The sequence below is a fragment of the Balearica regulorum genome, chromosome 2 (assembly GCF_011004875.1).
Source record: "Balearica regulorum gibbericeps isolate bBalReg1 chromosome 2, bBalReg1.pri, whole genome shotgun sequence".
Taxonomy (NCBI): Eukaryota; Metazoa; Chordata; class Aves; order Gruiformes; family Gruidae; genus Balearica; species Balearica regulorum.
Window position 1 is genome coordinate 141,216,311 of NC_046185.1, and position 13,119 is coordinate 141,229,429.

The 13,119-nt window shown below is 37.2% G+C and overlaps 2 protein-coding genes across 5 annotated transcripts in view; one reads left to right on the plus strand and one right to left on the minus strand.

Moving 5' to 3' along the window:
- The window catches only part of SGCE (sarcoglycan epsilon), a 33,251-nt gene extending 20,708 nt beyond the window's left edge, over positions 1 to 12,543 (plus strand). For 2 of the 3 annotated variants that reach the window (XM_075746157.1, XM_075746159.1), the window contains 7 exons: positions 454 to 616; positions 3,777 to 3,988; positions 4,748 to 4,774; positions 5,494 to 5,682; positions 7,266 to 7,309; positions 8,150 to 8,184; positions 9,756 to 12,543. In XM_075746157.1, coding sequence (XP_075602272.1) covers positions 454 to 616; positions 3,777 to 3,988; positions 4,748 to 4,774; positions 5,494 to 5,682; positions 7,266 to 7,309; positions 8,150 to 8,184; positions 9,756 to 9,806 — 721 coding nt within the window. In that variant the 3' untranslated portion in view covers positions 9,807 to 12,543. The remainder of the gene's footprint in view (positions 1 to 453; positions 617 to 3,776; positions 3,989 to 4,747; positions 4,775 to 5,493; positions 5,683 to 7,265; positions 7,310 to 8,149; positions 8,185 to 9,755) is intronic. The other variant, XM_075746158.1, reaches the window with a different exon arrangement.
- The window catches only part of CASD1 (CAS1 domain sialic acid O acetyltransferase 1), a 31,539-nt gene continuing 30,805 nt past the window's right edge, over positions 12,386 to 13,119 (minus strand). The window contains exon 18 of one of the 2 annotated variants that reach the window (XM_075746154.1): positions 12,386 to 13,074. In XM_075746154.1, coding sequence (XP_075602269.1) covers positions 12,952 to 13,074 — 123 coding nt within the window. In that variant the 3' untranslated portion in view covers positions 12,386 to 12,951. The remainder of the gene's footprint in view (positions 13,075 to 13,119) is intronic. The other variant, XR_012834141.1, reaches the window with a different exon arrangement.

Genomic DNA, 13,119 nt, shown 5'->3' on the forward strand with positions numbered 1-13,119 from the left:
TATTTGGGTTAGAAATAACTAGTCCTCATTAATTTTAATTGGAAACATAAATACTATGCTAAGCAAGACCAAAGATTCCTTAAGATAATGTTACACTTTTTTAATGTGATTTTTCAAAAGTAGTACCGACTGACTTACACAGGGAACTTACACTTGGAGCTCCATGATTTCATAGAAATTGACAACTCCTATGGTGAGCAAATATTTGCATTATGCAGCAAAACAGAGTAAGTTGTGATAAGTAGCTAGAAAAATCCTTTTGATTTCAGTGTGCTAGTCACATGCTTAGATAAAGTATACTATCAAGAAAAATAATTTCAAAAAGGATTTTTAGTCTTGAAAGCACAGCTGAACGTTACCGTGAACAATAATAATGTTTGGAAGAGTATGTCATTGTCCTTTGGGGATTTGTGAGAGGTATCCTGACAGTCCGTCGCTCCTGTCTTTCTGCAGTGTGTATGTTATGGTTGGGGCTGATGTCCCGTTCTCTTCGTGCTTACGAGAAGTAGAAAACCCACAAAATCAGCTGAGATGCAGTCAAGAAATGGAGCCTGTAATAACCTGTGATAAAAAATTTCGTACTCAATTCCATATTGACTGGTGTAAAATCTCTCTGGTGAGTTATTTTATTATTGCATAAAAATGATGTTTGTAGAAGTACAGTATTTCATGCCTGACATGATTTAGATAAGAGTTTTGCCAGCCTGGCCAGACAGCTCTGCCAAATTCCACTTTATCATGACTGATGGACATTTTTTTCCATCTAACTTTTAAGATTGTGAAAGGATTTTGCTGTGTGGGCTGAATTCTATTACAGTTGAGCACCAGTGAAACCACCATATTCATTTTCAGTAGCAGTGATTTATCTAAATGGCCAGAGAACTCTAGGTCTTCCAGAACTAAAAGTAATGAGAGAATTATTTAGGTAGGTGTAGTTCGTTAATTCAGTGTGCTAATACAGCTAGTTACACTTGCTTTCCTAAAATGTGTGTGTATATATTTTTTTTTCTTAAACATTGAATCTACAGCACTGAGCAGTTTAATATTCCTATGCTGTTAAAAAAAATTTCTGAAAATTGTTTAAAACATATTTCATGTTACAAACAAAATAGAAAAAGAAAAGAGTGTTAACTAATGAAATCAAAATAAATGGGAACATTGTTCAGTCGAATAGAAGAAAAATGATAACCGAACACTAGACTGTTTGCAATGGAAGGAGTATAATTCCCAAAGAGGCTTTTTAAGGTTATTTTTGTTTAGTTCTGGTAAGGAGAATCAAGAAACGATACAGTATTGGAAGAGAACGTGGCAGATACAACTTTGAACAAAGATGGTGAAGGTACATAAACTTAGATGATGAGCTACTTCAGACATTACCCAAGAGGAAACTGAAAGGGACATGTGAAAGGCTTTTGTACAATGTAAAGAATGTATTGAGTATGAGAAAAGGTATTGATATGCAAAATTGATTAGATAACTTCCAACCCTTTCTTTTCATACACTATAAATTAGGAAAGCTGTTAGAAAGCTGGAAAATACTTGTTTTCCAAAGAATATCCAGATTATTTACTGTTTATTGGCTTTCTGTTGAGAAATTGCAAAAGCTGCATGTGTACACAGCATTACTTACCAGCACCTGAAAAACAGTAGAAGTCAGTCAGCCTTCGTTAAGAACAAGCAATGTCAAGTCTTTGATTTCCTTCTAGAAGAAAGTAGAACAGAGTTGCAGCAGCAGATGTCATTTCTTTTTGGTGAGGTTTTTGATACTGTCTCATAAGGGAGCTCAGGAGCATGGCTTAGATGAAGCTAGGACCCAGGGTGAATTCACAGGGTGAATTTCAAAAGGAGCAGCAGAGGAATAGTGCACTAATGCAAGAATAATCAACAGTACCCATGCAGAATGGAGAGCAGCTGGTTAGGAGTACTTCTCCAGAAAAAACAACAGTAACAGTGGCTCATAAACTCATCATGGAGCAGTGTGGTGCTGTTTTGAGAAAAGCAGAGGCTGTATAATAGGAACAGGCTCTCAGAGAGAAGCGTAATTTTCTACAGCAGCCTATAACCCAACCTTCCTGAATGTGGCACTTGTTTTGGCAGCATGCCACAATAACTGAATTTAAACAGTCTTGGGGGGGTTACTGTTGCCAGCAGCATTGCTGCTGCATGCTGTAACCTGCTGGATCAAGGGGAAAACAGAGCCAAGCTTCCCTCTATCTGCTTTTCACAAGGCAAGCCGAAGGGCAGGAAGCCCCCCAAGATCCATGGACTGGGAGGGAGTTTCGCTCCGTTTCCCATAACCACAACGGAGACCAGTGAATGAAAATACAACCATTGTATCCTCTTCCTCTTCCTTATGAGGTGGTGTTGGCGGTTAGCACCTAAATCAAAGAGTAGATTAAAGTTTGTGTTTGTATTTTCAAATACTGAAAAGAGGGTCAACTTAATACATGCTTCTGTTTAACGCTGCTTTCTGATAGCTTGTTCTCACCCTGAGTATGGGTGTCTGCCAGTCACATCAGGAGCTGCATACGTACATCTGTTTTGTGCGTCTCCTTAGGGCTTGAGATTCAGCTAAGCGGCCAGGTAGAATTCGTAACATAAAATATACTGCAGAATTTAATGATCGAAGAATACATAAATTAATTTTTTGTCAAACTGTCTTGCACTTTAAAATATATATGTACATGTGTATGCATTTGAATCTCAGCATTATTTCTAGCATTCCATGAAAACCTGTTCATCCATTGCATAAGTTTTGATACAGCATTTTATGACTTAGAGTAAATTGTAAAGAAATGACCATCAGTTGCAAGATTTCTCAGTGAACAGTCAGACAAAAGGTCAAGCATGTAGGCAAATATAATTTATTTTCATTAATGATCTGGAGAGAGTTTTAAAAGTAACACTGATAAAATTTAACAGTAGTATCTAACTGAAGATAACAAGAAAATGGAGGCAGAAAATTGAAGTCATGTGGGAAAGGCAGTCAATTATATGTAATAGGAAATTTAGTAGCAATAAAGGTTGGATTTCTAGGAACAGTAGATAATGACATTAAAAAATAGATAAAAAATTACTTGTGACCAGGCAATGCAGCCTTCTGGAGGTTAGTTGAATTAAGAGGTAGAAAAAGCTCGGAACTCTGGCTCTGATCAGCTAAATGCACATCTCTTGTCGGGGTGCTTCCTGCACTGGTGCTGGGGGAGGCAATAGAGCTGCTCAGTCCTCAGCAGCTCCGTTCATGCTTCTTGCTTTTTTGAGCCCTGGATGCAAAGCTCAATGGGAAGGAGGAGGAAGAAAATCCATAGGTGCTCTGCTCTTCATCCCTACCACCTTCATACAGGAGAGGGCAGCATTGTTACTTAGGAAGACTAGTAAGAAGTGGGTTCATTCATCGAAAAGATATCAGTATCAACTAATTAGTTTGCAATAAAAATGTTTACAGAATTTTTACTCAAATACTATTTGTGGTATATAACCCTAGCATTAATCTGTAAAAAGCCTATTATCTCTGATAGGCACACAATAAAGTAAGAATGTGATAATGTGCTAAAGTAATAAAGTTATATTACATTCATCAGAAGCTTTCGATGAAATGTAAAGTTTTATTGGTTAAAAAAAAAAGTGATCAGATGAAATTTATAGAATTTGTCAAATGTGTAATATGGATTCTTTGATATGTTATGGCTGGTTAAATACTGCCTATTTTTACATTCTGTTACTTTGTTACATAATTGTCTTTTTTTTTCTTCTTTTTTTTTTTCCCTGGGTATCAGGTTGACAATACAAAACAAGTTTCCACCTTTCAGGAAGTGATTCGTGGCGAGGGGATATTACCTGATGGTGGAGAATACAAGCCACCTTCTGATACACTGAAAAGCAGAGACTATTACTCGGATTTCCTAATTACACTGGCAGTGCCCTCGGCAATAGCACTGGTGCTTTTTCTAATACTTGCCTATATCATGTGCTGCCGACGGGAAGGAGTGTGAGTACTTTAACACACTAATAAGTAGTTGTAGATTTTTCTAAGATTATAATGCATAGAAGACTATTTGTTAGGAGAATTCCATTCAGTTCATTAAAACCATTTAAAACAGCCCAAAAGATACCTGCTTGAAATACTGAACTATTTCTCATCTAAGCACATACAGTAATTTCCAAAAGAATGGATACAGGGCCTTTTAATTGTTCTAGTTGAAAGGGTTAAGAATCTCAACGTACGCACAAAACTCCACAAAATCTCCACTTACACACAACTCTCCAAAATGCCCCAAACAAATAAAATACTAATAAAGGATCGTTGATTCAGGAAAATGTTAAGTAATTTCTAAAATGCTAACTTTATAAAATAAATCTGGTTGAGGATATGAACTGCATTTAGACATATTATAAAAGAAAAACACATAAAAAGAAAGCAGCAAGTAACGTAATTTCTGCCATTTCTTACACAAACTACAATTTCATTTTGTCACAGAATTTATTTTAGCCAGAAGCTTGTTCTTTAACTTGCATTGCCATTTCTCTGTGCGTGTGTCAGTGTGTGTGTGTCTGTCATCAGTATCACGTCTCTATATGTGCGTTCATCGAGGCCTCATCATAAACCCAGTTGAAAATGCTGCCAAGTTGCGTTTAGCAATAACCTTGTCAGCATTTCTACATCACGTACTGTTTTCATCATCAGATAGATTTAATGTTCCAACTACCAATGCTATTATTTAATTCATAAATTTTGTTTTGTTTTTAGGGAAAAGAGAAACATGCAAACACCAGAGTAAGTGTCTTCTTTCCTGTTATTTTTTCTTTTACCATTTAATTTTCATTCTCAGTAGCTTGTCATGCTTCATACATGTGTGTCATAATCTTCTTTCATTCTCTCTAATCCATGGTTTAATTCATAAATGTGAAAGCTGCTTTTAAATCAGAGCCTTGGTGAGGATAGAAGACCAGAATAAAAAGGGTTTGAAATTAACGACTGTCAATTCAAAATAAAATAGTGCTGTTAAGTATTTAGTGAATAAATATGCTAATATGTAATTTATACTCCTGGTTATTGGACTTCCCAGCCTATATCTTAAAGGCAGTGGACAGGAAAACAAATACCCTGGAAGGTATCCAGTGCCTATACTATGGAGTGTTTTAAAATTAATCTCTGAGTTTTTATGAATGCACCACAAGAATCGTGAGTTAACCAAAACTTTTAATTGCAGCAAATAAATGGAACGTTAGCAGTAAATTGCACAGTCTTGGGTCCCATGAAAAATACTTACCCAGACAGCAAAATCTAATGGAATAATTACTGCCTTAAAAATGAAATAAATCCAATATTCATTAAATTAACTGTGTAAAGGTTTACTGTAATTGCTGCACTGTAGAGTCTGTAGCATGCATCAAAGTCCTGTATTTTTAAGTAAAATAATAGTTGTAAAAGTCTGTCCATTTTGATAGAGCATTTAAAATACATAGTTACTATTTTATTTCCTTTTGACATAGCATCCAGTTGGTCCACCACAGTGCTATACAGAAATCAACCAAAGAGCTTCGTGACATGTCTAAAAATAGAGAGATAGCATGGCCGCTTTCGACGCTTCCTGTATTTCACCCCGTTACCGGTGAGATTGTGCCGCCCCTTCACCCAGACGCCTACGATAACACCAGTATGCCACTGATGCAAACACAGCAGTAAGTAGTTCGATTTTATTTTGGGTTTTTTAATACTTACTATGTTGCACGATTTAACTACGGATTCCAGTGCTCGCCATTTGAAATGTGTTTATTATGGAGGTGTCGGTAATGACTCTGTAGTTCAAGATGGCTCTGATGTTTGCATTTCAAGCAGAAAGAAAGGCCTTTCTGCTATAAAATTAAATGGCTGGGTTTCAGCCTGCCAACTTGGCAAGAAACTTTGTGTTACATTTCTGTACGTTTTGGAGAAAAACTACTTTTGACAGAGGAATCAATTAAAACTGTTCTATTTTAGACACCCTACCTCTTAACCCCCGTGTCTTTGGAGTTCTGGTATTCATACCAGATAATCCAGACTTTGGAAGTATTTGGTTGTGTACCTGCCATACGTGGTATATGTTTGAAATGTTAACATTGAACAGAAGAGCATATTCTCTTACGCAGAGGATAAATACAGACATGCCAATGAAGACATTCAGAGATCTCAGCCATTTCCATTATTGCCAGCCTCCCTCCGAGACAGAAACCAGAAAAATACTCGTTTCTATTCCTTAAATTCCATTTATCAGTAACTTAATGAAACTATCGAGACAGACCCATCTAGTGCTTTGTACATGTTCCAATTCAGAGAAGGGTTGTAGGAAAAAAGGCATTTCTAGAAAGGTTTGGTTGAGGTGCCTGGGGTTGAGCAGACCTGAGGTGGTCTCCGAAGCAGCTGGCGGTGTTTTTCAGTGCTGCGCTGTGACACTAGCTCCAGTCAGTAGCTCCTCAGCTGGCCAGCCTGCGTGGCCCCAGTCATACTGGTCTGGGGCCAGCACTCACTTGGCCCTACTTTACACATGCTCACCCGGAATTCCCTTCATAACGTAGGTAGTGCTAGAAGAGTGTTTTCTTCTCCCTGTCCCAAAGCTAAATTCTCCAGAAAGTACAGCTGTGTAAATTATCCCTTGTACAACTGCTGCAAAGTGCTCTACCCTGTATTTTACAGTGCCTGCTCTATTCAGAATAGCAATTTTTTATGACTGGGGTGCCAGAGCCTTACGTTGTACATCATAGAGTTTTTATCTGCTTCACTTGCATTCCAACCCCTAATTTCTTTCTGTCAAAACAACCTTATTATCTGGTAGCTGTTAAAACAGACACACAGGATGCAAAAATGTAACTTTGCCTTCATGAGTGAACTGGTCCGATGTGTAAAACGAGCTAACCATTTGTTCATTCATTCATTCATTCCACAGTCAATAATTAAGTTGCAAAGATGTCACCTTTTCTCTGTTTGTCACTTATGGAAACCAAACTTTGTGTAACATCAGAAGCCTCCAGTGACTGTTGTTACCTCTGGCTTTTCACCAAGTCTGAGCCTTTGAACCTGCTTGACAAGTACAATAATAGGAACTATCCCTTAGCACTCATTTTCTTTCTTTTATTGACTTGGCTGACGTTTTGACAACTGTATTTGCATTGTGAAAATGGATTATTGCTTTGTAAGCAAAACCCCAAATTTTAAATACTGAGCTTTTATGCATAAGACGCTTCAGAGTTTGTATAGAAGCATTAAAGATATTAAATTGTTCTTGTAGGAACCTGCCACATCAGACTCAGATTCCGCAGCAGCAGAGTGCAGGTCAGTACTGAGAAAATACTGTTACTATTAAGTGACCAGTGTGGAGGAATCACTAGTCAAAACACATACAGTCTGCGGACAGTGGGAAGCATTTTCAAGTGTAGTAAAGTATTACAGCATTGTCATTCCAGATTGTTGTTTGATACATAATGAAAATTTTGCAACGGGATCAATTAAACAAGTAGGAGAAATGCTACATTAGGGCTCAGCATGAGACAGTGGAATCTGGTACAGCTAAGTTGGAAACTTCCTCATATAAATACTTTTCTATTACAACATGGAGTTACAGCCCCATTAGCAAATTTGGTTACGCTGTTCAGATTCTCTAAAACTTGATAGGAGATCAAAATTTCTAATTCCCGTCAGTACTAGTTAATCTCAGAAGGAGGAGCTCTTTATTGCTGTTGCTAAACATAGAGAGTTGATATTGGGGAACTTGTGGCAAGGCAAATATCCGTGCTGCTGGTTTCCTGTGTCTTGGTCATCACTTTTACATCATTTTCACAAATCACGATGTACTGACTGAGGCTGTGAATGACCCCATCAGAGTACTGACTAAGGCTGATTGCTCTCTCTAGTTAGCATATGCAGTCTGAGAAGTGACAGCCATAGCCTAGTCAGAAAGGGGATAAGGATCATACAAGGAAAATGTAGAGGCCAGAGTGTAATTTTTGAATATTCAAAGAGTATTTAGGCAGAACTCCAGATATATATGTATTGAAGATAATATGGGAACTACAGCGCCACGAGGAAGATTTGTTTTAATTTAGCAGTTACATAAGCAACTCTTTCTTTTCATTCAAAATCCTTCTTCTTCATTACTGCTTTCGGGGATTAAAGGAGAATTTCGTATGACAACATTTCAAAGATTTGAGGCAAGTATATAATAGATGATTCTGCCCACGTGGGTTTTTTTGTTATCTGGAAATTAAAAACACATTTATTAAAAAAAAAAAACCCAACCAAAAAACCCCAAACCCACACTGACTGCAGTTCTGCTAGCTTTGCTATTTGTGTGCTTTATTATGCATATACTGGCAATGGTGAGTGACCCTGGCAGTATCCCTCCAGAGCCTCCAGCACAGGTTTGGGTTGACATTTAGTGTAGCTCCTCATCCTCACTACTGCAGGCATTTAGAAAGCAGAATAAAAATGTCACATGGTTCAGCCTTTCTGTTATGACTGTTCTGTGACAAGAATTCCAGTCTGTCTTGCAGTAAAAAAGATGCAAAATCACCTGGTAGTACTGGATGTTGACAGCACTGAGAAATTTTTTTAAAAGGTATGAAATCTAAGCTAGCATAGATTTGTTGCTTGCAAGCCGCACTGACGAACTGCCATAAAAATAGATCTTAAAATTCCTCCTGTTTCTGTATTTTCTGTAGTACATTGTTTTGGTAGAATACATCTGTTCTTTCATATTCATCACAGGTGCTGCCTGTGACAAGCTCTCAGAAATAGGGGAGGAAAGAAAACGTATTTGGGACGGACAGTGTTTCCTCCTCCTTAGTTTACAATGACACCTTCCTTCGTAACGCAGATGTGCACATGCCACTGCAAGCACTTCCGTGACACGATAGCATATGCCTCTTGCAGTTTATCTTCTGAAGGATATCTGACTCATGCTGTCAGAAGGTTAAATTTTTAGAATGTTACAATTTAAAACTAAATTCAGGCACTCCTAAGATTTTTTTAGTAGCATCAGTACAAACTTAGCAATCAATTTTATTGATCTGTTCAAATAAGAAATTTACAGAACTAAAACACGTAAGGCCAAAAAACCTATAGAACTAGACGTTCATTGGTTAATTTTCTTCCTTCAGAGAATTCACAATAATACGCTCAGGATTATTAACTTTATATAAAAATGCAGACTTAGTAGCTGACGTAATGCTCGACTATTTCACAAAGTGAAAACATAATTATTTTAAGAATTGTACGAAAGGTGGCAACTCACATCTAATGTTTCTATTATACTACTGAAAATTGCTACTAGTTTCCAATACAAAAAGGCATATGAAGTTTTATAATTGTCACTCAGTCAATTGGCAAAATTCATGAGGACTATTTTAAGGTGTTTAGATGAAAATGTGTATAGGATACTCCTATAATGCAGAAGATTAAATAGTACCTGTACACCGTATACTGCATTTTCCTCTTTGAGCTCCAGTGTCTCCCTATGAAGTCTGTTAGATCCCAGGCGGAGAGAAATTCCCAGAGGTACGATCTTTCCCCAGATCTCTCCTTTCCCAGAAGAAAGCAAGCAAGGCTACTTCATGTATATGTCATCTTTTGGTCCAGGTTGTACTTGTTGTGTTTCTCCAGTGTGGTGGTTGATAAAGGACTAATGAATACTGTTCATGTGCTGTGCACCCAATTACCAGTTCAATATTGTTGAAGGATGGTCTGCCACTGATGGATTATACAAATTCTCATCTACTTGCAGGTAAATGGTATTCCTGAGGAAAGAAAACTAACGGAAGCAATGAATTTGTAATCAGAGAAAGCAGCAAAACTGTCTTATCTCCTTATTTGCTCTGATTGATGCATGAGTTTTTCTGGTGTCTATTGTGCATGCCCACAGTATTAAGATGATTTCCGTGCCAGAGAGTACAATCACTTCCATATAACTAATGTACTGTATCCTTTTGTACTTTGGACATTTTTGACAATTTGTAAACACTGATAACTTTTTATATTTGTTACATTCAGAAAATAATCTTTCAGATATATGTATTAATAAATATCAAACTTTATTCTGTCTTGTGATCTCTCCTGTAAGTTTTAACAGGGAAGTCAAAGCTTCAAAACAAACACCAGGTTCAAAGGATTTCAGCCTCTGTTCAATGGGATGATACAATGGCCTTACATTTGCACACGAAAAGCAGTAGTGTAGAAGCATCAAAACTTGTGCAATATGATGAGGCTCAGAAATTATTAGGCATTAATTTCATAGAGTTTATCAAAATGTAATGAGCAAAGTTATTTTTTTGAGAAAAAAAAAAAACAACAAACAAAACCAAACCAAACCCTCAAACTATTCCTGTTGAAAATTGGATTTCTGTTCCTTTACCAGATATTTAAACTGTTTGACAACCTGTAAGCAATAAAACATTTAAAATCTGTCCATTCATTCATCTGGTTATGTTAGAAGAAACTGTTACAAACTCCAGTAGGCAGAAATTAATGTCTGCAAGTAAATAAGGATAAATTTTGTTACGGTATACATGGACTAACTTTTAACTCTTTAACAATACTCTTTTTTTTTTTCCCCCTGATATTACTGATGCTCTGATGCAGGTTTTTTTCTTTATATCCTCCACATTCTTTGTGCTATTTGGACCAAAAACAGTTGTGGGAGAACTAGCTATCCAATAAACCAAGGATTATTTTTAGCATCTTAAAAAGGAGTTGATAGAACACTTCCTTTCCTGGGAGGTAGCTACTTAGAGAAGTCTCTCTGCAGCTGAAAGCTTCATAGCATGAACTTTGTTAAAAGGAACTGAACCAAGGTTTATCCTTTTTTTTTTTTCAATAGATGGCGATAATTTATCTCCTGATAGTCTTTTGCATATTTTAAATGATTTTTTCTGCTGCATAACACAGGACTTCAAGGTCTCCCCCTGTAACAGCTCACACCAACAGTTCTTGGGGTTTTACCTCAAAGCATCATACTAGTTTAAGCTGACTTACGCTTTGTCTTTTTTTCTGTAATATTTTCTCTTTCAGAAGCCGTGTGTTCATCAGGACATTGCATTGTAAGCAGAAAGCTGCGTCTGCTTTAAAATTGCTAAATGCTGGCTACATTTCCTTAGCTGAGGTTTCTGAGGTCTCTGCTAAGAGAAATTCTGAGTGAGGAATTTAAGACTGAGGGTAAAAAAGAAACTGTAAAATAAGGTTATTGGAGGTTGCAGAAAGACCTAAGTAGTCGCTTTTTTTTTTTTTGCTTTTTTCTTTCTCTTGTTACAGTTATGACCCTGTTCCTTCAAAACACAAAACCTTATTTTATGTTCATTTTTAAGCAGGCAATGATATGTTTGTAGGCTTGGACCTGAATGCAACACCTCGGCAGATAGTTAAAACAAGTCCTGAGCTGCTTTTTGGCACATTTTGTGCAACAAGTATGCTAACTATTGCAACAAAGGATATAATCAGTGCTCAGTACAGTGCACAGTCTGGGGCATCATCAAGCCTTAAACACCAGAGTTTGCAAAGCTGCCCTTAATGCTAAGCACAACCCACAGAGTATGTTATACAACTGCATCTAGCCATAGGAAAACTGCCAGTGATTATTGTACTAAGACAAGTAGCTCAAGCTACAGTTACGCAAGTTGAAAAGCTAAGACAGTTTCTGCAACAGTTGGAATAAAGAGCCATTCCTACTTACTTTCAAAGTGGTATGCATCATACCTACCTCATCCCCAAGGTACCAAGGAAGAGCTTTCACCAGTCAGTTGGCCTCCTAAGAGACCCCTCCCTTTTTCCAGCAGCTTGAATGCTTGTCAGTGGGAAGGGAATTAGAAAACTGCACTCTGAGGTCTATAGCAAATTCAAAATTTACCTCTCTCACCCAAGCTGTGAAAAAAACAATCAGCATTTGGTTTCTACTACTGTTTTCAAATGTATGAGCTGTCAGTGCTTTGAAACAAATTAATGGAATGGATTTTAAATAATGATTTTTTAAAGCAATGTAAGACTAAACTTTGTAAATAGTGTTGGGTTTGGATCATGACAATTTCTGGTAACTTGAGGATGACATGACAATCAATTAAATACCGATTGAGCTGCTCCCATCTTATTTGTACAAGTATGTAACAGTGCCAATAGAGTTAAGGAAATTTTCTTAAGCCGTTATGTACTTGCATAAAGAATCAGTTTTTACCAGTGGGTGCTCCACCTATTCTGTAAAGAATCTAATGATGTAGGTGACTTGCCTATTTTATGATTGAAAGTTTCATTTGAGGTAAGTTTAATAACAAATTATTTATTTTTACTTATTAAAATAATTACTATGGAAGAACAGATTTATAAAGCTGGCTAAAGACACTTTATGGCTCAAGAATTAGTAATAGTTGAAACAGTAAATTCACAGCCTCTTTAATGATGCACGCCGACAGTATGAACTGATATTGTATTGATTTAAGTGACAGTTGCAACCAAATTAAATAGAAAGCACTACAGCTGTCTTTGTAAATATATGACTTGTAAAAATCTAATAAATAGGAAAACATTAAGTAATGATGTTGCTGCCTGATTATTTTACATGATGATGCCCGAACAACTCTGTGTTACAGTTTTTAAGATTATGGACAGTCATAGTGGATGTGTCTTAAGAACTGGAGCCAATTGCGCAGGGTTTGTGTTTAATCGGGGGAGATGCCCAAGTAGGTGTTGGAACTGGAAAGGATGGAGAAGATTTGCACCACGTAGTTCAGGTGCCCATGGTAGACAGAAACTCCCCGATGATCCAAGGAGCCCCTTCTTCTCTTTAGAGTGGGACTGAAGTACCTACATTAAAAGCTAAATTCCTTAACCCAAACAGATCTTAAGGATGGATTTCTTGATGTTGCCAGACAAGAAAAGCCAAGTGGGTTCCTCTGCTTTCACGCAGTGCTCTGCCGCAGTTTCTAGCTTGTAATCCATCAGGAAAAAGTATTCCAGACCTCTGCTGTAGGGCATTCCAAACCTCTGCTGTGGAGTTCTGCGGAAGTCTCCTGAGCGCCAGGGGTGGTTTTGGATGTAATTTCTTTCTTCCTGCATTGCATCTGAAATGATTTGTGATACAAGTGAATATCTGCCCCTAATTTGAA